General features: G+C 35.7%; 3 protein-coding genes across 6 annotated transcripts; 2 read left to right on the top strand and 1 right to left on the bottom strand.

Annotated features, from left to right (window-relative positions):
• The first annotated feature begins 1313 nt into the window (after window positions 1-1313).
• On the top strand, window positions 1314-2033 carry LOC137721688 (uncharacterized). Its single transcript, XM_068460714.2, has one exon. The coding sequence runs from the start codon at window positions 1399-1401 to the stop codon at window positions 1774-1776; it is 378 nt and encodes a 125-aa protein (XP_068316815.1). The 5' UTR covers window positions 1314-1398; the 3' UTR covers window positions 1777-2033.
• A 1928-nt stretch (window positions 2034-3961) lies between these two features.
• On the bottom strand, window positions 3962-5210 carry GUN4 (protein GENOMES UNCOUPLED 4). The gene has a single exon (XM_068461681.2). The coding sequence runs from the start codon at window positions 4985-4987 to the stop codon at window positions 4196-4198; it is 792 nt and encodes a 263-aa protein (XP_068317782.2). The 5' UTR covers window positions 4988-5210; the 3' UTR covers window positions 3962-4195.
• Window positions 5211-8676: 3466 nt separating this feature from the next.
• On the top strand, window positions 8677-26248 carry GCN2 (protein kinase family protein). 4 transcript variants are annotated; one of them, XM_088692327.1, is made up of 30 exons: window positions 8677-8900; window positions 8985-9230; window positions 10095-10163; window positions 10244-10303; window positions 10390-10495; window positions 10883-10987; window positions 11615-12052; window positions 12768-12896; window positions 12974-13060; window positions 13141-13227; window positions 13315-13426; window positions 14536-14653; window positions 15296-15350; window positions 15603-15772; window positions 16564-16748; window positions 17168-17316; window positions 17522-17771; window positions 18710-18992; window positions 19108-19201; window positions 20393-20473; window positions 20634-20690; window positions 20890-21021; window positions 21117-21200; window positions 21854-21962; window positions 22039-22175; window positions 23213-23320; window positions 24294-24379; window positions 24497-24599; window positions 24689-24811; window positions 25518-25997. In XM_088692327.1, the coding sequence occupies exons 2-30, from the start codon at window positions 9109-9111 to the stop codon at window positions 25626-25628; spliced, it is 3750 nt and encodes a 1249-aa protein (XP_088548453.1). In that variant the 5' UTR covers window positions 8677-8900; window positions 8985-9108; the 3' UTR covers window positions 25629-25997. The 4 variants fall into 4 exon arrangements, with proteins under 4 accessions (XP_088548453.1, XP_088548454.1, XP_068317726.2 ...); XM_088692328.1 differs by having other exon boundaries at window positions 8736-9230; window positions 25518-25657; window positions 25764-25997; XM_068461625.2 differs by having other exon boundaries at window positions 8746-9230; window positions 25518-25657; window positions 25818-25997.
• Window positions 26249-27078: the final 830 nt, after the last annotated feature.

Genomic DNA, 27078 nt, shown 5'->3' on the forward strand with positions numbered 1-27078 from the left:
TTGTTGCGCCGGACTATCTCGGACTGGATTAGCTTCAAGGACTAAGCTGGACTGGCTTAGACTAGACTAAACTGGACTAACTTAGTGAAGCGTTTGGTGCAGTATTGGACTAAGAAGCTGGATAATAACAATTTCTAATATTATTTTATTTAATATATAAATTATTAATATTTTATTATGATCTTATCTTTTTCTCCATCTTTTCCTACCATTTCCATCGCCACATGGAGCCAAATTCATTGTTTCCAATTTTTAGGATTGCAATCGATATGATATCAAGAGGTCCAGAACTCCAGAATTAAAACCCAAAATAAACAAAATTAAATAAAATAAAAAAATAAAAAATAATAAAAAAAGAAATTTAACATCAAAACTAAACCCAGAATTGGAAACGCAATGTAAAACACTAGAAAATGGAGATAAAGACCACACACTGTATATTCCTTCGAGAAAGAGACTTTGAGGCCCTAACAAAATTTACCCAGAATCAAAATTAAACCCCAAAAAAAAATAAAAGGAAATGAAAGAAATTAACATCAAAATTAAACCCAGAACTTCACACTGCAATGCCAAATCCATATAAATTTTTCGACCAACCAAACAAAATTAACCCATAACTCCAGAACTCAAAATTAAACCAGAACTCCAGAACGTCCAAGAATGCTATAAAGTGTGCGACTGCAGCGCTATTCCTTTAGGTGGCTTCGACGACACCGAATCTTGGTCGTTGACGATCTCTTCTTCAAGCTCGTCGTCGTCCTCCCTCGACGACACCGAATCTTGGTTGCACAAAAGATGAAGGTGGGTCACTGCCGACGGCCGGGCCATGGTGACGGCTCCGCAGAAGAAGGCGGAGCGTGGAGGGACTGGGGGGGGGGGTGGGGGGTAGGGGGTGGGGGGGGGTTAGCAAGCGAAAGTGGGGATTGGATGTCGGCCTGGTTTCCTTCTTCTAGTCCTTGCTAATACCAAGCGAAAGTGTGGGATTAGGCTGAGAGCTTTAGCGAAGCACGTAGGGACTCGTAGTCGAGGCGAGTCCCATTTATTTTAGTCCCACAACCTACCAAACGTAGGATTATAGTCCTACTTAAGGTAGTCCAAGCCAATCCCTCCTAAGAAGGTGTAACAAATGTGCCCCTAAAGAATAAATCTCATTTGCCAAAATTTAATAACAAAGTGGAAGAAATTTCTGAAATTTAACAGTAAAGAGTTAATTAGCTAATTTTGAATAATTCAGAGAATTAATATATCAAAAAATAATTTAAGATTTCTTAATTTTTTTTAAATTTAAGAAATCAATTTTAATTAGAATAAATCAATTATTTTAAGAAAAGAATTGAACAGAATAGAATAGTTCCCAGTTCCGTCTCTCTCCGTTTCTCTCACTCTCTGCAAATTGCAATGTCCGGAAACCACCATGTCCTCCGCCTGGTGCTCTCATGCCGCAAAATCACAGCACAGGTGACGAGCCCCAGCAGCTCCTCAATCATAGCCATGGCCTCCTCCTCCGAGCAAGAGTTCGTCGCCCGCTACCGATCCAATCTCAACCGCTTCCCTCGCTCCCAAACCTTCTGGGACGCCAAGGTCGCCTCTCGCGTCGGCGAGAAGCTCGCCCTCCGTCTCCGGGATATCGGCGTCACCGGCGTCGAGATCGACCTCCGCGAAGAGCTGGCCAGGCCTGTCCACCACCGCATCAGGGTGTTGCCGCTCTTCGATTCCGTTAAGCGAGCCGGCGTTGTTGTCGATGGCGTTGACGAGCTTGGCCTTGGTGGGCCCTAGGGTTCCTTAAATTTGGTCCCAATGCGCAATGAGTTGATGACACGTGTAATGCAATTTAGTTTTGGTGTGAGTGAGGTGCACGGGAAGGGTGGACCCGATTTGGGATTTTGCGACGGCTTGTATAATTTTTTTTTTTTTTTACATTTGAATATGTAATATTGAATTAAAATTTTGTACCACCACACCGTATTTTGAAACATTTGTATTATTGACTGGTATCTTATGTATGGTAAACCCAGCAGCAAGTGATTCTTTTAGGCTTTGTTACATTGTATAAAGTGTGAGTGGATTGGCTACGACTGGTAAAGTTCGGGATTGAAAAACAATGAATCATGGCCTTTAATGAACTTTTAAATTATTAAAACAAATAATGGATAAACGAGGTAGTTGGACCAATGGTCATCGAACCAAGCTTGTTTCTTTAAATTGAAATTCTGTGATACCTGGTATTTGGGAATTTTATTTAATGTGGAGAATTGCAGTTTTGGTACGTTAGCAAACAAGTCAATGGTTGTTTTAATTTTTTTTTTTTTTGGAAAAAAAATGATATTATCTACATTAAGGAGGTGGATTTAGTCTCACAATAAGGTGATTCAAATTCGCCTTTGACGAGAATCGAACCTAATACAACTGACTTAAAATTAAAGAAGAATATCCTTAGACCGTAGTACTAATTAGCAATGGTTGTGTTAATATTAGACTTCATACAATTTGAATATAATTATTATAGAAACGGAATAGGAGGGGTAGTTGTCATCTTATTATGTATAGAGAATTGAGTCTCCGTTTCCTAAGGTCCTCATTTTGAGGTGACTAAAAACAAAATAAGAAAATGAGTTTTCTAATTATTGAAACTTTTACATCTAAACTAATATAATGTTGTGATTAATATGCAGTCTCACAGGTGCCCAAAACGAAAACTTTAAAAGAGCACGACTGAAGGAATTGATCCATCTTCTCAAATAAACGCGTTCATGAAATACCGGTCCTATTGAGAGCAAGACTGATTCTGAATTCAAGAGAAAGAGAAGACTAATCCCTCTTTTGCTATTTATATTCATGTTTTCGCAAACTGATAAAATTTATACTTTGGTTCCGTAGCTTTCTAATTCGTGGAAATAGTTCCAATCCGTGATTTACAAGCTTTTACTATTTATATTCACGTTTCAAAAACTCACGTTTGTACAGGTTGTTATATTTTGAAGGACTCTTTATGTGTATATAAAGCTGTTAACAATAGCTCTGTATTTTATGTAAATACTTTTGTACATGTTTTATGTATACAGTTTTTATATATTTACGCACCATACTTACAACATGTTATGTCTTTTATTCTAACACTTCCATATATACAATATTTATAATCTATTTGACATTCTTGCAACAACGCGTGAGTATTTGATTTGTAGGTGGTACTATCTATACATCAATTTTTATTTCTCACACATTTTTCTTAATTTTTAACCGTTAATGATATTCATATCATATTTTTATATCACATTTTTATATCATCTTAGATGACATTTAATATGAACAGTCACATCATTTGAATTAATCAGATTCTTAAATTTAGTTTATAATTTAATAAACTAATAATTAAGAAAAACTAGTTAATTAAATGATAATCATGGTATACGAGAAGTCTTTCTCTTTCTTTTCCTTGGGTTTTACAAATTTTTTAAATGATGTGGCTGTCCACATCAGATGTCATATAAAATGGTATAAAAATATAATATAAAAACATGATGTAAATAACATTATTCGTTAGATAAATAAATTGAACAAAGTCACTTCTGATTTGATTGCATTTCCCCATCAGGACCAATATAAAACTGTCCAAAAACGACAAGCAACAAAACAGAAGTTCACGGTTTGATTTAATTTCATCTGTCTTCATCCTTCCGAAACGCCAAAATGAAACGCTCTGTAAAGTTCTACAACTTTGCTCCCATTCGGCACATTTCACATAGACTCCGTGATGGCTTTAATTCGTACTTTATATTAACAATTGCTTCCACTTGTTTTTACCCAGAAAAATAATAATAAAGAGAAATAAAAGTTCCACCCGTCTGCTATTTTGGGTTATCATTCTTCCACCTGTCCAAACTTTAATAGTCAAGATATTTTTTAGTATATTCGAAACACGAAATGATATTCTACGGATTATAATATAAGTGTAGAGATGTTTGGAAAAAAATTATTTACTTATTAATAACACATTGTGTATTAACTCGTGTTCCAGCTATGTAATTAAATCTCTCCACACAAGTATAAACATACAATTTGAACACAGAAAAGTAGATTTAAATTGTTACAGAAATCCAAATGTTATTCAATTTTTCTGTGCATAATAATAATAATATAGTAGGTATGTTCCAGAATAATATTCAAATTCATCATGATAATGATATTTCAAATTTTAAAAACTATAATCTGATTTGAGCACTCTTTTGCTTTTGGAGCCATCCATGAAACCCTTCAAACCTGTAACTCCAATGTTACCTTCGGCTTCAGCAGCAGCTTTTTCTAGAAGCACTTCTTCTTCAGTGGGCTTGAAAGCTGGATGGTTTAAAATGCTTTTAAGCAACTGGGTACCTCTCAAAGCATTTGTCAATGGCAGATGACCCTCCGGAGTGCTCTCATTGAGCTCCCAGATGAACTCACCGGGAAAAGCCCTATAGTTGTATTGCAAAACTTCTGTGTCAAGCTTCTTCATCCACCCTACCTTGATGAAGAACTTGGTGAAGTCGTCGCCTACCTTGTCGTAAATTTTTTTCTGGACGCTGTACCCGAATTTGTTGTTGCTGTGCTGTCTCCATAGGGCGTCGATGGCTTGGAGGTCGGCTTCGGAGATGAACTGGACCTCGGAGAAGAAGACGTAACCTCGCTTCTGGGCTTGTTCTCCGGCGAGGACTATGAGGAGGCGGCGGGTCTCCTCGTCGGCTTCGCGGAAGTTTTGGGCGGAGAGGTGTTGTTCTAGGAGGTCGAAGGAGGTGGCTTGGGTGGAGGAAGAGGGTGTGGAGAATGATGTGGTGGCGGAGATTGAGAAAGTTTTGGTGGAGAAGAGAGAGGGATGAGAGAGAGGGGAAGTTAGGGTGTTTGTGGTGGTCGGTTTAAGGAAGAAGGTGGAGGGAGCATTGTCTATATGGTGGTGGTGGAGGAGGGGTGAGTGGTGATTGTGGCGTATGGATTGGAAAGACTTGGCTGCCATGGAGAGAGAGAGAGAGAGAGAGAGGAGTGTGTGGTGGTGGTGGTGGTGATGGAGAGGAGTTAAGAGGGCATTAAGGGGAAGGGAGGAGGGAGGTGATGGGCTTAAGATGGGGAGAGATGTGGTGTTGTGAGTTTGGATGGGAGGGTGAACGGATGGATGTTTTGATATATGACAGATAAGAAATATGTGAAGAGGTGATATGGAGTAATAGGACGGAGGATTTTGATTGGCTGGATGTGGGTGAGGCTTGATCCTCCTATACACATGTACAAATTATTTAAATCATAATGTATATGAAAATCACTTTTTAGCTTCATATACATTGGCCCAAAAGAAATGGTCAAGTGGCATTTTGGCAACAAGACAAATGTAAAGTTAAAAGACAAGCCAATGGAGCTTTTTAAGCTTAAAACAAGAATGGTGCTATCTATTCATTTATTTTTATTTTTCATATAATGTTCTTAATTTTCGTTCGTCATATCGATGAATTGAAGAAGATTAATGGACAAAAACAATCCAAATTATCTAAGCAAAAGTACGACCGAAAGGGTAATGCTAAAGAAATCAAAATTTTAAACCAAATGCTGTGGTGGTTGATGATTGAATTATTACTTAATTGTTGATTAACGTACTTGTTTCTATTAACGGTACATCATTTGATTTAAATCTTGATCTCTCTAACATTATTCAAAATCAAAACAAAGAAATACAATGAAACAAGCCCATAAACAGATCTCATAAATGTTAAAAAACATCTGCTGTCGGAAAAAAGAACCAACAAACCAAATGGAACTCTCTCCAAACTCATCTAAAGAGCCTAACTTTGGGAAGAGTCGTGGTTTATTTATGGAAGGTAGGGTAGCACACTTCACCTCTGGGTTTATTTTTTTATTTTTTAATGAATAGCACAGAGAATACAATAATCATGGTTTGGAGAAATAAGATTATGATGAAAGATGAAGTTGAATTTTTTTTTGAGAGAGTGCTGTATAGTGATGAATTCAGGATTTGAATTTTGGGGGTCTTAATGTTAAATACAAAAATCGGCATATGTCGAATGAATCTGATGAGTGATATTACGATAACTTGTCGAGTGCTATCAATGCAATATATTGAGATATGCCTAGCACGCATGATATCAAACATTTAGTAGGCACAAAAGGGCATTGTAACAAACATTCAAAGGGTTCTCGGGAGACCTTCACATGTATATTTTCCGGACTCGGATGATCCTAATACCACCTTGGTCTCTATTTCCATCTGCCCCTAACTGTATAGAAGATAAACTAATTGGTTAACTGTTTCAAATAGTTTACTACCTTTATCTTTGGCTTATGACTTTAAGTGTGGTAAACAAGCAATTGTTTCGAATAAATGAGTTTGGCGTATATGTTTTTTACCATGTAATTCTATTTTATTATGGCATTCCTTCACAATAAGCTTTAAACTCGTGATTTATTGCTTCATTGGGGTTCTCTTTGCGTCGATGTGCTCTTTGTGTTGTAACGCTACTGAATCTGCTCATCATTTACTGTTCGATTGCTCATTTTCTTTGGTAATTTGACGTATTTTAGCCTTATGTACGTTATTCTCTAACATCACATATTTTTTTTCTTATCCTCTGAGGCGCGGTTTCGGTACTCAACTCTAGTTATTATAGTGGGGTCTGATTGGGGTTGGTTTTTGTCACTTTGGCAAGCTCGTAATTTAATTTGTTTTGAAGGAAAAATATTTACAGTTGATCAGTTGATTAGTGCCATTCTCTTGCAAGTTTGTGAGGTGAATTCTTGGAGTATGTGTTTTATATTAAACTCAGTTGAGCTTTTGCATTCTCGGAGCGCTTGGAGTGCATCAGAAGGCATTCAAGGGTGCCTATAATTCATGAGGTTCTTTGGCTTTCTCCTTGTGCTTTTCAAGATAAAGTTAACATTGATGGTGCAACTCGTGCTTCTCCGGGCATGGTTGGTTTGGTGGTATTTTCCACACACCTATTTTTACTTCTTACACACTCCTCTTAATTTTTGGCAGTCGGATCAAATGAATTGAAGAAGATCAATGACCTAAAATTAACAAGAGTGTGTGAGAGGTAAAATAAAAAAATAAGTGTGAATAGAATAGCACCGTCCATAGTGATATGAGTGTGTAAAATAAAATGAGGAGACTGAAACAGGAGCTGGAGTTAAAAAGAGAACTTAGTAAAAAGTAACAGGTGGCAGCTTACTTCAGTTGAAGGTTTTGTTTAAGCAAGTGTTGGTAGGTTAATTGTATAGATGGTGCCTAGTTTTTGTGCTATAATCTGTCATTTTTCACCCAGATGGTTTGACAAATTAAACTACGACCTCAAAAGAGTTGGACTGTTACATACGCATGAATGCTTAACATTTTAGTACATCACATCACATACAACAATCATGGTGCAACTAGAAAAGCAGCTTTTAATACAATGACAAAATTAAGTTGATTTATAACAGTTTTGTGAGATTGTGAGGATAACTGTTCTGCCTAGCATGGTGCATTCCTGCTAGCAGACAACTTATGGACATCTTCCCGTATAAATAACCGAGTCAACTAGAAAAATTTGTAATCGCAATTTTATCTATTTTATTTAGTTATTCAGTTAAACCAATGAGTCCATTTCATCACTTCCGCGTAATAACTCTACCAGAGGCGAGCCTATTACAGGAATAGCGTCTAGTACGCCTGTTACAATACTTAGAATTCTCAAACTTTCAATTTGTCTCAAACACTTTCTAACTTAGGCATTAATCTTACATCATTTATTGTTTTGCAGGTTTTCCATCCAATTTATCTTATGCGAAACACTGCATCCACAAATATGAATAATATATCCTAATATTGTAAGTTATAGTTTAAATTCAAAGTTCACCAACTCTTGAGACCATCACGTTTGTGAACTTTTACTGTTTTACATGTGACCCTTTAAAGAATGTTCTTTGATTGGCCATGTCTCAAAGTGGCCTTAATAGTCAAAATTACTATTTGTTACTTAATATTAAAAGTTCATTATTTAAATTAAAAAAAAAAAAGTTCAATTTGCCATTCAGTACTACGATCTGGTAATATTTCTCTTCACTTGAAAATGAGAAATCTTAGGTTCGAATCTTGTGGATGACGAATTTGATACCAAATTAGGTTATCCATTATATGGCTTAGGTGAACTTTCCCTTCCCTTAATGTAAAAATATCAATGTATTAAAAGAAAATGTTTAACTTAGCCCTGTAATTGAACGGATAGATTGAGTTTTAATTAGAATTGTTGATATTCAAGTATGTTAGTTGTAATTAGGTTAATAATAGTTGAACTTAACTCACAAATTGAACGAATGGATTGAGTTTTAACTTGAACATAAATTTTTACAATTTACAACCCAACCTTCAACTTAACCCACCAATTAAACGGATCGATCGAGTTTTAATTAGAATTGCTGATATTCAAGTATGTCAGTTGTAATTAGATTAATAATAGTTGAGCTTAACCACCTATTAAACGGAGGATTAAGTTTTTACCTGAACATAAATCTTTACAGTTTACAACCCAACCCAACCCAAACCAAACCAACCCGACCAAACTGATTTCGGTTGAATTAGTCGGGTTCTATCCAATGTATGGTAATTCTGTTAAAAATGAGGTTACAACTTAAAAGCGGGTAAAACCAACGTGGCAACATACCAATGGTCGTTTGCCGCCAGTGTTGAGCCCAGCGCATATTCCCGGTTTCAAAACAAAGTTGAGCGCCGCCGTCAATATTTTTCTGCGCCGTAATATTTAATTTTCATCACCATTAGGTATTTGTCCAATCACTGGGGATTAGCTTTCTCAATCACAAACACCTCAGTTCTCAAAACCCTTTCACTATTGAGGGTTTTCGACGATCCATTTGTTCCCACTGAGGTGCTTCCCATTTTTTACACTGCATTTTACGATTGATTTTGATTTGATTTTTCATGACCTGGGTTGTGGGATTTGGATGAAAAGGTGAATTGGGTTGGTGGGTATTCGAAGAAAGAGCACCAGGGTTTGTAATTCTTGGTGTGGATTGGGTCCTCCAGGTGTTTGATAAAAAGCGCAAGAGGGTTTTTGGGCTTTTTGGAGTGGGAGAATGGGGCAGAAGAAGAAGAAGCGTGGAGGAGGGAGTGGGAAGAAGAAGAAGGCCTTGAAAGATCATGGGGCTTATGTTGGCGATGATGATAATGAACTTCTTTCTGAAGAGATCACTGCCTTGTAAGTGACTCTTCTTCTTATTCTTAAATCCTTTTATTCTTCGAATAATCGACTCAAAACTGCATATGGAGGGACAAACACTGTGATCACCATGAACAACTTGGGATGACAAATTGAACAGTCAGACGCAACTGGATTGTATTTTATGGCAACTTTTGATATGCACCATTACTAGAATTAATCACAGCTTCAAATGGATTGATTGGAAATGTTTTCCAAATGATATTGGAAATTTGCAATTGTAATCTTTTTCGTGCCACCAATTCGAACAATTCCCTTAAGTTTTGGAGAGGCAATATTCCTCTCTTTAAGGCACGTGTGTGAGGCCTGTAGCTCATAGGATAAAAAGAATGGAATTCTTTTCAGTTTATTATTGTTGGCCAATAAACCTCTAAAAGTGGTTTCAGTGTCATCACTGAAAGGACTTTGATTCTATTGCAAAAACTGAATTGTTGTCTTTTTTCTTTTCATTTCTTCTTTCCCCTGTTTTGCACCGTATGGTAGTTACTGCAGAACATAGCATGTTTGGCATGGGGGCTGCATTTTGTTCCATTGTTTGTTGTCTCTAAAGGATATCATCTACCCATAATCATGTTGTATTGTATTTGAGTATCAGGTCTTCCCATCTGCTTGATTCGCTTTATGTTGATTTTACTTTTGAGTGTTCAAGGTTGGGTTATTTGAGGAACAAATCTGGAGGACAATACATGGATGGTTGTAAATTAATGTCGTTACTTTTTATTATTATTATGTAAATTGTGCACTATTATGTTTATAAAAAATGTTGATGCCTCTGTTTGAAAGATTCATGATAATCATCTTTCTGTCTCATAATTTGTATTGCTATTCGTGTGGGATGTTTAGGTGTGCAATATTTCAAGACGATTTCAAAGTTATGTCTGGATCACATCCTCAAATCATTATTAAGATTAGGTATGTCTTATATATTTTTAGATGAAACAATTCATGAGTTAGACTCCTCTTGATTGAGATTTTGTTCTCTACTGCAACAGGCCTCATTCTAAGGATATGGGTTATGAGGATCTAGATGTTTCTGCACTTCTTTCTGTTAGGTTAGTGAATTTCTTTTCTATATTGCGTTTATTTTTGGTTTATAAATATTCCTTCCCATGTATCTTAATGTTCTCTTGTTTGATAGGTGCTTACCAGGGTATCCTTACAAGTGCCCAAAGTTGCAGATAACTCCAGAGAAAGGTTTATCAAAAACTGATACTGATAGGCTGCTATCTCTTATTCATGATCAGGTATTATTGTTTTTTTCCTAAAACCTTATTTGATAGTTCTTTGAGTTCTTCTGTGATGGAGTGTTAATGCGGTTACAAGCGCAACATTTATTTGTCTTAATCCTAAAAATATTGTATGCCTTAAAGATTAGCGGCTATTTGCCCATTGGCAAAGTTAGTTTTGATATACTGAAGGCTATGTATGAGGAAATGCTTTCAAAATTTTCCCTGAAACAAACAGAAACAGTGCTCTTCCACCCGAGCTTCATTTTAAGAGATATTTCACACAAGGATTTTACACTTGCATGGAAAATGTCATTGGTCAGTCTGACACATAATAAACTAGTGTGCAGCTAGTGCCTCTTTGTGTGGTTCTTTTTTATTCTGAATTTAATTGTTCTGTTTCAGGCAAATTCTAATGCTCGAGAAGGACGGGTAATGATTTTCAATTTGGTAGAGACTGCCCAGGAATTCCTATCTGAAATTGTGCCAGTGGGCCAATCACATGGACCTGTAAGACTTCTCTATCATCATATTTGTGCATTTGTTTGTGTGAGAAAATGCATATACAAATATCATACATAAATTGAATATTCTGGCAGACATCTTTCATGTAGATTTTTTCTCCTTGTTCTGTTTCTGTTATTACACTTTAATTTTGTTCATTCAAATGTGTATGCTGTTCTAATTAACCATGTTTGCTAACTGTCATCCTGGTGGTCTGGATTATTCTTGGATTTTGACATGCTGCCATTGGTACCAATGCTACGCTGTGTTAATTATGGATAGGTTCCAAGTATAAACAAACAAAAAGACTATAAAGAATAATTGCACCGCATTCCAATCAAACACATCTCCGATGCCTGTTTAGAAACCTTTTTGTTGCGCCCCTATCTCTGAGGGCAAGGTTTCATATGATACATGGTCCACAAGAATAAGACAATTAATATTGACAACTATGAAGACTACATCTTTTGATGTGTTAATTATGAATTTGAATCAAGTTTTTTTAGGTGTAACCTTCTTTAACATGTAGATCTGAAAAGTTCACTCTCATTTCTTGATGAAATTTTGCTTATCATTACTTCTCTACTGGTTGTTCGATTGATGGATGCTTTGTATATTCATTTCTCATGGAAGGTAATATGTCCGACTACGGATAGCAGTGCTCAATTGTTTCAGAAGGACGTTGCAATTTTAAGTAACAAGAAGGGGCCTTTTGTTTATGGTTTCATAGACCTGTTCAGTGGTTCTGGAGAGTCTTGGAATTGGGGTTTTGGAGTGGATGAGACCAGTGGGATAAATTCATCGGTCCCATCCCACACAGATATAAAGCAAAGCCCATTGCAAAAGGCCCATCCTAAAGTCATGCATGATATTCAGGAAAAGAAACTGGATAAGCATGCAGAGCAGGCAAGTTTACAAGATGTAAAGCAAAGCCCATTACCTTCCCCTACTGTCCAGTTAGATATCCTTGGAGAAGATAGTGAAGATGGCAACAAGAGCATGTATTCTACAGATTCAAGTAGATTTTTGTTGGAGGAATCAGTAGAAAATGGTGGTAAAGCTGAGAAAGAGGTGAGTAATTTAATACCTTTTCTTTGGGCAGATTATAACATGATATTATTTGATGTTTGAATGCACAAATGTGGATGAATTTCACACACACACGTACATATATTCTTGTATTGCCTTTTTGTCATATTACACATATTGTTTTATTTATTTACTCTTGTTTTTAAAGTAATAGAGAGATTTTGTATCTTGTTAGAAGGCACAACAAGGACTTGTGAGTACAGATTATCATGTATTCTTATGGTGTCTTTGGTTGGAGAGAAATAGGAGGGCTTGATGGGAATGGACTTTTTTATTTTTTATTTTTGGAGTTGAAAGATCACCTTTTTTTTAGTTTTATAAGAATTCTCTCAAAGAGAGATACTTTGTCTTATCTTCCGTTTTCGTCCACTTTTGATTGGCATACCAGTTGTGCACTGAGTTAGTGTTGAATTGACATCTTGCACATCCAAATGATTCAACCCTGATGCTCTCTTGGTATGTAGAATCAATCATAACACAAGGCTGCAGACAAATTTTGTTGTGTGGATGAATGAGTACAAAGAGAAATCTGAACAAGTTATGCCAGATCATTGAATAGAAGGCAGTGACCTTGGTGAAATTTGTTATTCTGGACATTGCTGTTTGATAATATTGTTTTGGGTTCATGGTCTGTTTTTGTATAGGAAGTTTTCTTGGACACTCTATGATACCGCTACATACTTCTATGCTTTTTCAGAATTTGGTCATTAAGGATGATTCAACAGAAGATGAGTGGGAATCTGGAAGTGAGCAATCAGAGTCACTCTCATTTGCTTCCTTGGGTCATGATCAAGTGTCTCAAGATGTTAAAAAGGATCTCATAATGGTAATTTTATGTTTTCTTGTCTTTTCTACACAGAATTTTGATCCTAAATTTCCTGTTATTGTTTCCTCTTATGTTAGGTTCATCTACTCCGTCTTGCCTGCTCTTCGAAAGGACCATTGGTTGATGCCTTGCCACAAATAACCACAGAATTGGAGAAGTTAGGAGTATGTAACTCAATTCATCCAGTTAACTTTGTTAACCCATACACTTACCAGATTCTGATCTCTGTTAATTTCATTTTCAGATTTTATCAGAATGGGCAAAGGAGTTAACTTCTAAACCACCTTCAGTTTTGAACAGAACATTTGATCATGCTTTCAGACAACATATGGTCCGTCATCCCCCTTCTTCATTTCTTTGCTGCTAAGATCTAGCGTCTAAAACCATTTCACATCGTTACATACCTTCTCTTATCTAGGTTTCATCCCGAATCTCTCAATTTTGGGAACCCGCGTCTGATTGCGATGGGCCAAGTACATCTCTCCCAAGCTCTCGGTATCTTAATGACTTTGAGGAGCTACAGTCCCTTGGTAAAGAAATTTTTTTCGTATGTTTTTTCATTTTGTTTTCCTAATAGCTCAATAGCCTCAGTTGTTCTTTAAGTGTGTCTCTAGGTACTAGGTGGGTAGTTTATTATGGGATTTTTGATTGGCTGAGCTAGTTATAGATTATAGTTTGGTTAGTAAAATAAAAAGTAAAGGTTATAGATCCCTGGGGGTGTCCATCCATAGTAGACAATAAAAATTACTGTTTGAGCTCTTGTATTTGTTTTGTTCTGTACAAAAATTTATCTATTTTTATTTAAATATATTTATTTTAATCTTCTTAAATGGTAATTTACAGATAATGCTATAATAGGTTTTTCATACCCAAGAAAAACCATGGAAGTTCTTGTTATATTGATGTATGCTATGTAAAAGCACTTGAACAACAGCTTGTCAAGTTGTCATTGTTATTCTTGCCCTTCATTTCAGCCTTGAAACGTGCAAAATTATTGATCAAAATAGATAGAATGATAAGAAAGTAATACTGTAGCTTGTCCATCTCTTCACTGGTTTATTATGTGCAAAAAAGAGGTGGAGTTTGGTGCTCACTTGTTTTATGTTGTCCATATAGTTAGTAAGGCAGGTGTAAATTGGGTTATTCCTCTATCACCTCGAAACATTCTTTTTCAGAAGTATTTGCCTTTTGGTGGTGGAACAAACAGCAAGAATTTTGTGGATTTTCTGTATTAGTTGCTTTGTAGGTAATTTGGGTGGAGAGAAATGGAAGAGTATTTGAAAACTATAGTGGGGATGTAGAAGTAATTCTTGGGAAAAACTCAGGTTTTGGGCATCATTATGGGCTTCTTTTTCTCCAGCCTTAAGGGATATGTCATATATTGTAATTTTATTAGATTGGAGGCCCTGCTGTAGGATAGTTTCGGGAGATGTATTACAATGTAAGAGGGTATTTTGGTTTTGTTTTGAGGATTGTATCTCTGGTTCACTATGTTTTGTATTTCCTTTTACTCTTATATATAATCCTCTAACTGGCATTGCGCTTCATACTTTATGAAGCTTTTAATATTTATTCGTCAGAGGAATTTTGTTTCATTTGAAGTATAACCAGGAAGATTCTTTTTCAAAATCTGGTACAGGTCATGGTGGCTTTGGCCATGTTGTATTGTGCAAAAATAAGCTAGATGGAAGGCAGTATGCAGTGAAGAAAATTCGCCTCAAGGATAAAAGCCTTCCTGTTAATGATCGAATATTGAGGTATATTAATGTTTCCTGCACAAATTTGAAATTTAGGCATCGTTTGGCGTAGAAAAATTTCCTTTCATGAATCATGAAATTGATTAGTCATTTGTCAGTGGGTCTTTGTATCGTTAATTTCAAGATAGTAACTTTATAAGGAAATATAAACGTAATTCTGCTAAAGAAGAAAATTAACTATGGAGTGAACTTCAGTTATCGGATGAGGGGGGCAGTAATCAATTACAATTTCTGTAGATTCTTAAACACTCTTATGGACTACAAAGGTTCTCATATGACATTTGTATTGGGCAAAAATAATATATTTTTTTGGAAAACTCCACATAGTTAAGTGAGCAACCTTTGGAGAGTTTTATATAGAGTCTGATAGAGTATGGCAGGTTTCTTTCATATATTCGTACAGATTTGTGAAGATATATTTTTGCTTATGTTTAGGTAATAACAATTTCCTATCAAATATTCTTTGGCTTTCATATATTTCAATCACTATCATAGTAATAGCTATTAAAAATTCGTTATCTTTTCAACACAATTGTGAATCTAACTTCTTAAGTAGCTATATGTTTAAAATGTATAGCTGAAAATATTTTTTTTTCCGTGTTCTAAAATTTGTTTGTGGTTCAACTTTGGTGAGATACTTAGGGAAGTAGCTACACTTTCTCGTTTGCAGCATCAACATGTCGTACGATACTATCAGGTAAAAACTTTCTTATTTCCTGCTTATGCATTTAATGGCATGCTTCTGCAAGTTCTGTAACAATTTCTTGTTTTTTAGTTTCTATGATTTTGTATATGCAATATTGTCTTAGCCTACATTTATTTTCAAAGCAGCTTGCATTGGGGACTGTTCTTTGATATTGAAAAGTTTAATTTTTAGGGAAGTTATTTTTTCTTACAATCTTTTGTCTCCACAATGGTTCTAATATGTAATATTTGCAAGCACTTCCAGGCGTGGTTTGAAACAGGGATTATTGGTGCTCATGGTGATACCACATTGGGTTCAATGACTGCAGCCAGCACCACTTTCAGCTTCAAAGGTACAAACTCAGCAGATGCTCTTGGGAATGAGAATAAGCTTGAATCGACTTATCTGTATATTCAAATGGAATATTGCCCTAGGTAAACTTCTATTTTGATTTGTTGTATCTTAAGATATACTCAGAGATTGAATTTTAAGACGCTTAGTGGTTGGTTAGTTTTTTTACCATTTTACATCTGTAATTACTGCAACCTGGTTCATTATGGTATTGTTTTGAACCATTGCATCACCCTTTTGGCAGGCTAGTTTTTCTTATGCAATTTAGAAAGAATAATAAAACATGCCAAATCTTTGTTGTCAATAAGACTTTTTGATTTTATTACTCCTCATAGTCCATTGTTAAATCCTTATTGACTGCTACCTGATATGAGTCGTAGTGAGGCATATCTTTTGTTGCTTGAGAGTTTTTAATTATTGGGCTTCCTGATTGACTGCTCCCGATCATCCATCATTCCTCATAGAATCCTTAGAGAAACCTGCAACTATGATAACATTACTAGGCTTGTAAATAACTAAATGTTGCATCGGCATTGAGGTCAGATTTTAAGTATATCTAAATTTGAGACTGTCACAATGTATGATAGACTGTCACAATGTACGATAGGTAAAAGGTAAGAAAATGGGAAATAAAAATTGAAAAGAAAAATAAGAATACAAAGGAGCTGAAGGAAACTGTCTATAGGCTCTGTACTGTTCCAGTTTTTTGTTGGTTTATTCTCTATTATTCGTTGCACCTTGCAGCAGGTCTAATTTAAAATTCTTTCATTCCTTGAATTTAGTTCCATAAATCCTTAAAATATGCTTCTTTTGCTGAGTTTTTATCTTATATGTTTCTTACTCTTTTATTTTATTTCTATTTTATGGTTTGAAGGACTTTACGCCAAATTTTCGAGTCATATAGTCGTGTTGACAAAGAATTAGCATGGCATCTGTGTCGTCAAATTGTTGAAGGCTTGGCACATATACATGGACAAGGCATCATTCATCGGGACTTAACCCCAAGCAACATATTCTTTGATGCGCGTAATGATATTAAAATTGGTGATTTTGGTCTGGGTAAGTTCGGATTTTCTTGTATAACATCATTACACTTCAGTATGTCTTAGTTTGAGAACTATGTAGTCTGTTGAGCTTTTTATGTACTTGCATTCAGGTCTTTTTTGAAAAGTGTACTTGTTGGTTTCTCAAGAGTACGGTGTGTCATAGTGTATTGTGTTTTGACTATTATAAATGTGAGAACATGGTAGGAAAAATGCATGAGATGTGGTTACTTTCATGACTATTCTGTCATGAACTACTTTTTCGAGTAAAATTCTGTTTCTTTTGGACATACCAATTTTGCTTCTGAGAAGAGTCGAGTTCCTGGGTGATAATATAAAATTTACTTTCACACACAACTCATGAATTTTTATTTAAAGTTGTTTGCTAAATTCAGGATTTGTACTTAATCCTCAATGTAATTTGTTTTGTTTCAGCCAAGTTTTTTAAGTTGGAGCAGTTGGACCAAGAACCAAGTTTTCCTCCAGATACAGCCGGAGTTTCTCTTGATGGTACTGGCCAAGTTGGTACATATTTTTACACTGCACCAGAAATTGAGCAAGGATGGCCAAAGATAGATGAAAAGGTAAATATTTTCGCTCTTATTTTTGCATAGTTTTACACTTGATTGTACTGGTCAAGTTGGTACATATTTTGATTATTTTCACACTTAGTTTTGTAATTTTTTATAGTAAGTTACACAATATGGCATGTGCCACTTTTAAAGGCATGTAATCTGTTTTTAATCAAATAATATCAGGTAAACATCATTGAGTCAACTTGGATTGCAGGCTGATATGTACAGCTTGGGAGTTGTATTCTTTGAGCTATGGCACCCATTTGGGACTGCAATGGAACGACACCATGTCCTATCTGACTTGAAACAGAAGGGCGAACTTCCTCCCGCTTGGGTTGCTGAGTTTCCTGAACAGGCATCTCTGTTGCGGCGTTTAATGTCTCCAAGTCCATCAGATCGTCCTTCTGCCACTGAACTTCTAAAGCATGCATTTCCACCACGAATGGAGTCTGAGTTGTTAGACAGTAAGTAACAGTTATGATCTCTGTATTTATCTTATTAAAGCTAATCTCATCAGATGAAAAACGCAGAGTTATGAGTGGTCAGTCTATTTCAAATCTCTGCAGACTGCTGCACTTCTTTATTCTAATCGCAAATTAATGTCTGTAATTGTTGACACTAAGAGACCAAGCATTGATATATATTAGTAGAATATATTAACTTATGCAAGTCTCTACAACTTGACTGTAAAGGAAAATACATGACAAAGGCAAGTAAAATAGAATGTGTTAGACATGGTTTCCAACACTCCCCTCAAGATGGACCGAAGATGTCCATGAAGTGCAGCTTAAACTACAGTAGCCTGAAGTACAGATGAACATCCGTACAACTTGATATCACAAAGCAAGTAGAATTATATGTCGCGACCAGTCAGATTGACCAAAAAGAAGATATGGTCTGAATGACGTTGGTTAAAACCAATTAAATGATCACCATACAACTTTTGCTAAACCAAGTGGTTGGTGATTGTTCTTGTGCTGGTTAAACCCCACCAGCTCCTCACTAAACCTAGTTGGAGGATCTTTGTGCTTGGTGATTTGTTAATTTTTATTTTTATTTTTCTCACAGATCAGTTAGTATTTCATATGTGTTTGAGTCCTGCTAAGACATCCCCCGAAGAACCTTTAGGAATCTCTCAATTCTGTGGGTGATTCTTGGTTATCATGACAGTTTTATTTATTTATTATTATTTTTATTGTCATTCATAATATTTGTAGGGAATACAATTTCTTTTTACCTGGTGCTGGTCCAACATGTTCTTTGGGGAGGATGGTGAAGATGTTTCTTTATGATTCATAATACATACATTTGTTTTCTCTTTCAAAGCAATATTTAGAAATTTTCAACTGATTCCATTAAGTTTTGAGTTGCTTGAGTAAATGCTTTCTGTCAATATGCTCAGATATTCTACGAACAATGCAAACCTCAGAGGACAGAAGTGTGTATGACAGAGTTCTGAATGCCATCTTTGATGAGGAGATGTTAAGCGTGAAAGATCAGCAACATCGTGATGGAAGTGTGGGATTAGGTGGAAGGGATACTTCTGCTGTGCAGTATGCAGATTTACAAACTGAGGCTCGTGATTACGTTGTTGACATCACAAGGGAGTTGTTCAGACAGCATTGTGCGAAACACCTTGAAGTAATACCTATGCATTTGCTAGATGATTGCCAACAGTTCAATAGGTTTCTTTCTTGAACTCTTCGTAGTGTGTTTACTATAATGTTTTTATGACATAGAATTACTTTCTGTTTCTTTTTATGTGTTCATTCATACTGATTATTTGTTATATCCTACAAGGAACACCGTCAAACTTTTAACCCACGGAGGAGATATGCTTGAACTTAGTCATGAGCTGCGCTTGCCTTTTGTTAGTTGGGCGATCTCCAGCCAGGTATTAAACAAATCAAAATAAATGTTTTGTTGCTTGTTTTTCTTATTGGTTGCATTCTTGTTGTACAAGATACAAACATTAATCCTTTTCAGTTCCTAAGTTATCTTCTTATTGGTTTCATTCTTGGTTGATCATGCTGGTTTGGCAGTTTTGAAGCTCTGCTTGGGTCTTGTTATTTTCCTTTGTGAAGCTAAGCGTGGTTGCATCCTAAGTAGATATCATACATGTTGGCAAAATCATTACAAAAGTACCCGTATACAAGGGGAAACTAGTAGTTTCATAAGTTGTTGAAGAAAGATTGATGGGACTTGAGTTATGTATGCTGGAAATCTACTTATCTTATCAATTTCTACAAGGTTCAGAATCTCAGTGAGATTTCACATATATTTTCGGTTTTATAAGGAGAGAGATAATGGCAGCAAAAAACAATTTTATCATTGTTTTTCATTTTGCCAAGTTTAGAAAAATACTGGCATTCTTTTAAGGGAAGGACTAGTAAATTCTGTAACATAGATGAAAATAGAAACAAAAAAATATGCCTTTTAGCAGCAACAAGGGTGGGTGACAGACAAGGGCTCGCTTTTAATGATAAACTATATATACTGAATTGTGAACAGGAAAATCATGGGAATGTGGATGCAGACAATTTGGCGATGAGAATGCTAAAATGGGTGGTTTGAAAGGGTCGTATGATGGATTTAGGAGAATCTACTTGTGAATTAGTGATTGTTCATTTAATAGCTAAGAATCAATTGAAAGTTGAAACCTAAGTTACTGTTTGCAAGAAGATCAAAGTTGGATGAAAGTCTACAGTAGAGCACTGGAAACAGGGAGTGGCCGAGATTCATTGAACCCTGATATAAGTTTTTAATGCTGACAGTAGTTTGACAAGTTGAAAAAAAAAAAAAACGTGGTATTTGTTATACAAGCTTCGGACTTTAGGCAGTGTAATGTGTCCATCCAATAACCGATGCCTAGTTTCAATCATGCATTCCACCATTGCAAAATTCTGAGGACATAACTCAGTTAGCAATGGATTTGTTTGGAACATGAATTATTGTTTTATGTTTAGCCGAGATAAATTTATTTATAAGATGAAATTATTGCTTTATAAGTTTATATACATGCTTGTTTTGTCTCTAAAATTTTATGATAAAGTCAGGGAACATAACTTGGCCATTCTACTTGTAGAAATCTTCATTCAAACGTTACGAAATATCCTCTGTGTACAGAAGACCTGTTGGACATTCACCCCCAAGTCGCTACCTGCAGGTATGAATTAAATGCTCGTTTCTTATAGGTCTCTCTCTCACATTATATTTTATCTGTATAGAATGTTTTTAAAATGTTTATGCTCTATCGTTAACTGTACTATGATTTTCTGCCTAAGTTGATGTTTGTGGCTTAATAATACAACCTTATGTGAACACAGGGTGACTTTGATATTATTGGAGGCGCATCAGCATTAACAGAGGCAGAAGTCATCAAGGTGATAAATTATCTGATTTATTTATTTATCCCTGATTTATTTAGTTATCATTATTGGAGGTGCATCAGCATTCAACAAATATCACGTTATTTCTGGACAATAATTTGTTATTTGTTGGTAATTGACTAGCATGCGCTGGCCAATGAGTTGTGTTATAGGCTTTATAGCATATGCTTCATAAGTGTGTCTCATCTTGCAGGTGACAAGGGACATTATAGCTCGTTTTTTTCATTCAGTTTTTTGTGATATTCATCTAAACCATGGGGACTTACTGGAGGCAATTTGGGCTTGGGTAGGAGTCAAGGCAGAGCATAGGCAGAAAGTAGCAGAGGTACACAGTTGATGTATTCTGGATATTTCCATAAACAATCTGTGTAATTCATTGATGGTATGATGACTCATTGATGCTGCCCTTTCTGAATGAAGCTTCTGTCTATGATGGGCTCTTTACGTCCTCAATCTTCTGAGCGGAAATCCAAGTGGGTGGTAATCAGACGCCAGCTTTTGCAGGTTTGATAAAAATTATTAAGTGTTTGCACTTTCTAGTTTTCTAACAATTACGAGTGTTCATCATAAAGAAAACAATTGTAATTGGAGTTACCTAGCAGCCGAGCGGATATTCTTGTCCTTATGATTTACTAAATTACTATCTAGTTTGGCATATAGAAACCAAATGAAAGTTTTTATCTGGTGTGGTTAATTCCTTTTATTTTTATTTTCTGTGTTGTTTTTTCCCTTAATAATGAAGTGAACAATGTCAGGACTAAGATGCTTTTCCGACAAACCAAAATAGATTGTCAAGTTATAGGATCTTCGATTCTATAGATTTTTATATATCTATTTTGTTTGACAAGAAACATATTTTCAGTAATAAAAGGAAACATTAAAAACATGGGAGAAGTTGTCCACTGCACAAGCAGTCTACACAACTACAACAGTTACAGAGTACAGAATTGTAACATTACATGAATTGAAATCTAAAATACAAAAAGCATTTGGAGGATTGTCTAGTTTGGTAGCTATGTTGTCGTACAGTTAAACTAGCACAAAAAGAGTTTTGTTAACTCAATTGTGAAATAATGATTGTGAAAATCATTATATTTTGAATATATTGTCGGTTTTAGAAAGATTATCTATTTCTTAATAATTATTTTCTTTGACAGGAACTTAATTTACCGCAAGCTGTTGTAAATAGGTTGCAAACTGTTGGTTTACGGTTTTGTGGACCTGCAGATCAAGCACTTGCTAGACTGAGGGGAGCCTTGCCAACTGGTATTCTTTTCATGGCTGATGTAAATACATGTACATCAATTGAGAGATGATAATCAATATCAGAAATTTAATGCAGATAAACAAACACAGAAGGCACTTGATGAGCTGTCGGATCTCTACAGCCACTTGAGAGTTTGGAGGATCGAACAAAATGTTTACGTAGATGCACTTATGCCACCAACTGAGAGTTATCATAGAGATTTGTTCTTCCAGGTATCTTAGCTTTAGATACATGCTAATTTTTCTTTTTCCTCTTCCAAATAGCATAGCTATACTTTAGTATTTCCTATCGGAGGAAAGTTCATAGAACTTATTCAATGCATCTGAGGCAGTAGAGTGAAGAACACATTAAACAAATGAAATTTGAACTTTTCAAACATAATTAAAAGTGTTTTACGACCAAATGGCTGATTTCAAAATAAGCATAATACTTGGGTACTGAATAGTCAGTACCCAACTATACTGATTTTGTGCCAATAAAAAAATGCCATGTGTTTCTTGTTTTTTAGAGTCCAAGGAAAATTAAATAACATGTTCATTATTTTTTAAGGAACTGTTATTGGCACTCCAAAATCTAATTGTGCACTCCTTATAAGCGTATTTTCTTTCTAGATATATAAAGTTTAGAGTGTACAAGTAGATCTTTGGAGTGCCAATAACAATCAATTCCCGTTCTTTAAATAAATGACCATGTGTTAAATATCATTGGCCATATCGCAAAGTCAGTATATTGGGTGCTAACCAGTCAGTGCCCAAGTATTGTCCACAAATAATAAATCAGATGGGGTTTATCATAGAACTTTACATAAAACATATGAGTGATCACAGAACATTAAGCAAAGAATTTTCACTCCCAAAATACGTCATTTCATTTCAAACAGCAGTTCAATAATAAATAAAAATAATTCAAATACTACACCTTACAAGGCCAACACATTAGTCTCCTGATGTATGTACTCAATTGCACATGTCACTTTTGTGTTTGCTAGTGTGTTAGTGTGATGTTTTTTTCTAGAAGAAACAAATTTCATTCCAAAAAATGAAAATGTACAAAAAGTAAACAAGAAGTCCACCAATGGACTGGATAAAACTGTTTGAGTGATTTTGTTCTTAAGAATCTGTTTGCAATATGAGTCCCATCAATATTCTACTACGCAATTAAAAATAAAATATATACATTCCCATACAAAATATTTGATAAGAAAAGAAATTTTTTATTTATAAAGATTAAGTTAAAATTTCTCTCCTAGGTATATTTAGTGAAGGACAACAATCCTGGATCACTTGCCGAAGGTGCACTGCTTGCTGTTGGTGGCCGCTATGACTATTTGCTTCGTCAAATGTGGGGTCTTGAACATGTAAGTTACACGCATTTACTTTCTTCTAGTTACCTTTTGTTGTTTACAGGACCAGAGAGTGCTGGAAACCACAAGAGTTCTTAGTATATAATATATATAGATGTGGGTGAACAATTGATAATGTGCTTGAGCTCTTTTTCATTTGCATATGCCAGTGCCCTTATTATTGCCTAAGTTGCTGAGTAGAAAATTTGGAACTGAATTTAGTATGCCCCCTCTGACTTGACTATCATATGGCAAATTATACTTGACTATGTTATAAAACCCCTCATGCTACTGGAGTACTTTTACTATTTTTGAGGTTTATGTAAATTTTCAAAGAAATCGCATGATACCAAGAAATCAGAGGTTTGAACGTGGGAAATCTTCAATACCATTCATTGAGACAAGCAATGTGTTGGAAGAGTTTTGTGCTTCATAGAACAGTTTTGTTCGTAGTGGCTGTCAAAATTTGGGGTGTTGGTGGGATATGCAATTGGTGGTAGGTATCAGATTTTGGTAGTATATGTGGTTGGGAATCACATCTTGCAATCACGTTTTTTATTTTTCCCATGAAAACAGTTGTTGCCAGGTTTGCTCCCATGCCTTTTGAATTGGAGAGTTGGTATTTGGAGTTGGTGATGGCTATATTGTGGGTTATCTGAAAGGAGAGACATATGAGGTACAAGAGCTGTGGAGAGGGCGAGGTTTTCGTCGGTCCTTAGGGTTTCGGTTACACCAGAATTTGAGGATTTTACTATCTCTTTATGGGCTAAATTGGAAGGCAGCTATAGGATAATGTGGCTGTAGTAGGTTCATTGTTTATCTCTGTGAATCAGACGTACTCTTTTATTGGTGCCTCCTTGTTCACTAATCCTTGTGTATCTTTCATCTTCTCTTAATCATATTTATATTTATGCTATACTTACATCTTGCGTTTTCTCTTTTTTTTTTTTTTTTACATTGACAATGGTTTTTGTTTTCTTTTTGTTAGAAATCAAACCCTCCGGGTGCTGTTGGGACCAGCCTTGCATTAGAGACAATAATTCAGCATTCTTCTATAGATTTTAAACCAATCAGGTATATTTTTACTAGCTTATTTAGTCTATCTTGTTACATTGCTACTTGCTGCTAAAAGTCCTGATCATTATCTTTAATTTAGATAAATTTCCGTATGATTTGATTTTATTCTTGCAGAAATGAAGTTAGCAACATTGTTCTTGTTTGTTCAAAAGGAGGAGGTGGTCTATTGAAAGAGCGCATGGAACTAGTCGCCGAGCTATGGGATGAAAACATTAAGGTTTTTAGATGGAATTTTCAAAGATTTTTATGCTATAAATGGTTGCTTTAACTGATTCTGTGCTGACTAGCGAATCCTTTGTCTATTAGGCTGAGTTTGTCCCAACACCTGATCCAAGTCTTACAGAGCAGTATGAATATGCAAATGAACATGACATAAAGTGCCTTGTCATCATAACAGACACAGGTGTTTCACAGAAAGGCTCTGTTAAGGTAATATATGTGCTAATGTAGGAATAATAGCTCAGAACAATTGATGTGTCAAAATGTGTGTTTATGTTGATACCATAATACACTCGCTGGCAAAAGAACATTACTAGTATATATATATTAGTAAGTGAATAGTTTTCTCCGTGAAAAGTAGGTAAAACCAAAGCTGGGAAGTTGAGAAATGACATTACATCTGCAGTAAGACACTATAAATTTGGCATCGATTAAGTTCTTTTCTATGTTTTTTACCATGAGGAATTTACGTTTAGTTGGAAGTGGTCCTAGTAGATTTATAGAATGATAAGATTTTTCCTACTTGTTATATCTAAAGTTCAACATTCTTTCTTTATGATCAACTATTGCAGTGTTATTTTACCCTGTACATATGAGTGTTATCCATTTTGATCGGATTTCGATGATAGTCATTCTCAGAAGGCTATAACCTATAAAAATTTCTGATTGCTTCGTTTCTAGATGAGTAAGGATGTACCACCGGTCCACCGTACAGATTTATTATATTTCAAGAAACATAAATGAATTGGATGAAAAATAAAAGAATTTGATAATAAATCTGGAGGTGGTTTAGAGAGAAAATCTTCGCCCCAGATTATAGCCTACAAGACTTAAATGTCGATTAAACCTTCGATTCTTGAAAGCTTGGATTCATCTCCTGAATTAATTTTGGAACTTTGTTTAACTGTATCTCCAGGTCCGTCATCTTGAACTCAAAAAAGAAAAGGAAGTTGACAGAGAAGATCTTGTCAGGTTTCTGCTGGATGCAATGGCGATACAATTTAGAAATCCTTCCATTTGGACTTAGGCGTGTCATCAAAAGCACAACTTTTTCTGGTACGTGAATCAAGATGCCGAAGTACCTGCATAATTTCTGCATATAAGATTGCTTGTGAAAATAGTCCCAACAATAGCAGCTTTTTTTATCTGTACCCTTTGTTAGGAGCCCTTATACACTGATTATCCAGCCCTTGTCCTGTTTCCATATTTTGTTCAGCTTTCCTTCAAACCTGTTGAGTTCGGGGGTGGTTACGCGGTTGATTTTAGTTTTCTTTTCTTGTGGGAAGATTGTTTAGGGTTCTTCACTTTGTATATGAATTCGCAAATTTGTATATATTTACGAGCCAACTTGTCTAATGAAACAGAAAATAGCAATAGCAAAGCTTTGTCATGTGAAGCAGAATGTCTTATTTCTTTTAATGAAGAGAAATTTTAGGAATTCTTGGAGCTAACGGAAGACTTGGCCCAAAACCTAGGACAATAGCGTTCTGGAATTCATACAGCCGACCTCACTTAGTGGGATAAGACTTTATTGTTGTAAGAGAAATTTTGGGATTCAAAACTTCCCATCGTCTCTAATTGTCTTCATTTGGTTGACAACGACAGCAATAGGCATCCGCCCGCTAGGCGACATTGCAGAGCAAGAAATTCCTATCTGCATTACTGAATCCAAACATTCCTCAAATCTTGTTGCATGGAGTGGAGCACGGTCACAATATCTTGTAATTGGTCTTTCTTGTATGTTATTACCGTATGTTTCATCATAATTGTCACCATCACCATCTGTTTCGAGGAGCAAAGAAGGGTCAACTACGTTCATGACATGGCAGGCAACACTGTAGCTGCAAATTTGTGAATGCTTAGACCATCGTTGAACGTGTCGTCTGTAGGTCTTTTTCCAATGAAAAACATTGCTCGGCTTTAGATCATAGTGAACAATGGGAGTTTCGCAACGATGGTGGAGATATAGAAGCAACATCGATGGCAATATTCAATTTCTCCATAGTGCTCAATCTCTTGATTTGAGATTGCTCGTCTTTTGGATGCAACCATGAATCTAGGCTTTCGTTTTTCATGAACTTGAAAACTAGGCCTTTGAAGCCGTTACCTTGATTATCCATGCTTGAGCAAGCAGTTATGATCTGGAGAAGATTTTGATGCCTTATACTTTTTAAAGCTTTGCATTCATCAAAGAAACTCTCATACGCTCCTTGTTGATGAAGGTTTAATACCTTAATAGCAACTATCATTCTATCGCTAGGGAGTACCCCTTTGTAAACAAAATCAAAACTTCCCGAACCAATCAAATTGTCCACAGAGAACCCATTCGTTGATTCGAGAAGTTCAGGGTAAGACACCTGATTTATAATCTTTATAAGAATGTGCCATTAGAGGTCTACCTCTTTGCGAATATGTAGTTTACTAACCTAATTTTCACTCAAATGATAATTTAAGAACTAAATCGGTAATTCACTTGA

Source organism: Pyrus communis, chromosome 4, assembly GCF_041283825.1.
Source record: "Pyrus communis isolate YQ-2024b chromosome 4, ASM4128382v1, whole genome shotgun sequence".
NCBI lineage: Eukaryota > Viridiplantae > Streptophyta > Magnoliopsida > Rosales > Rosaceae > Pyrus > Pyrus communis.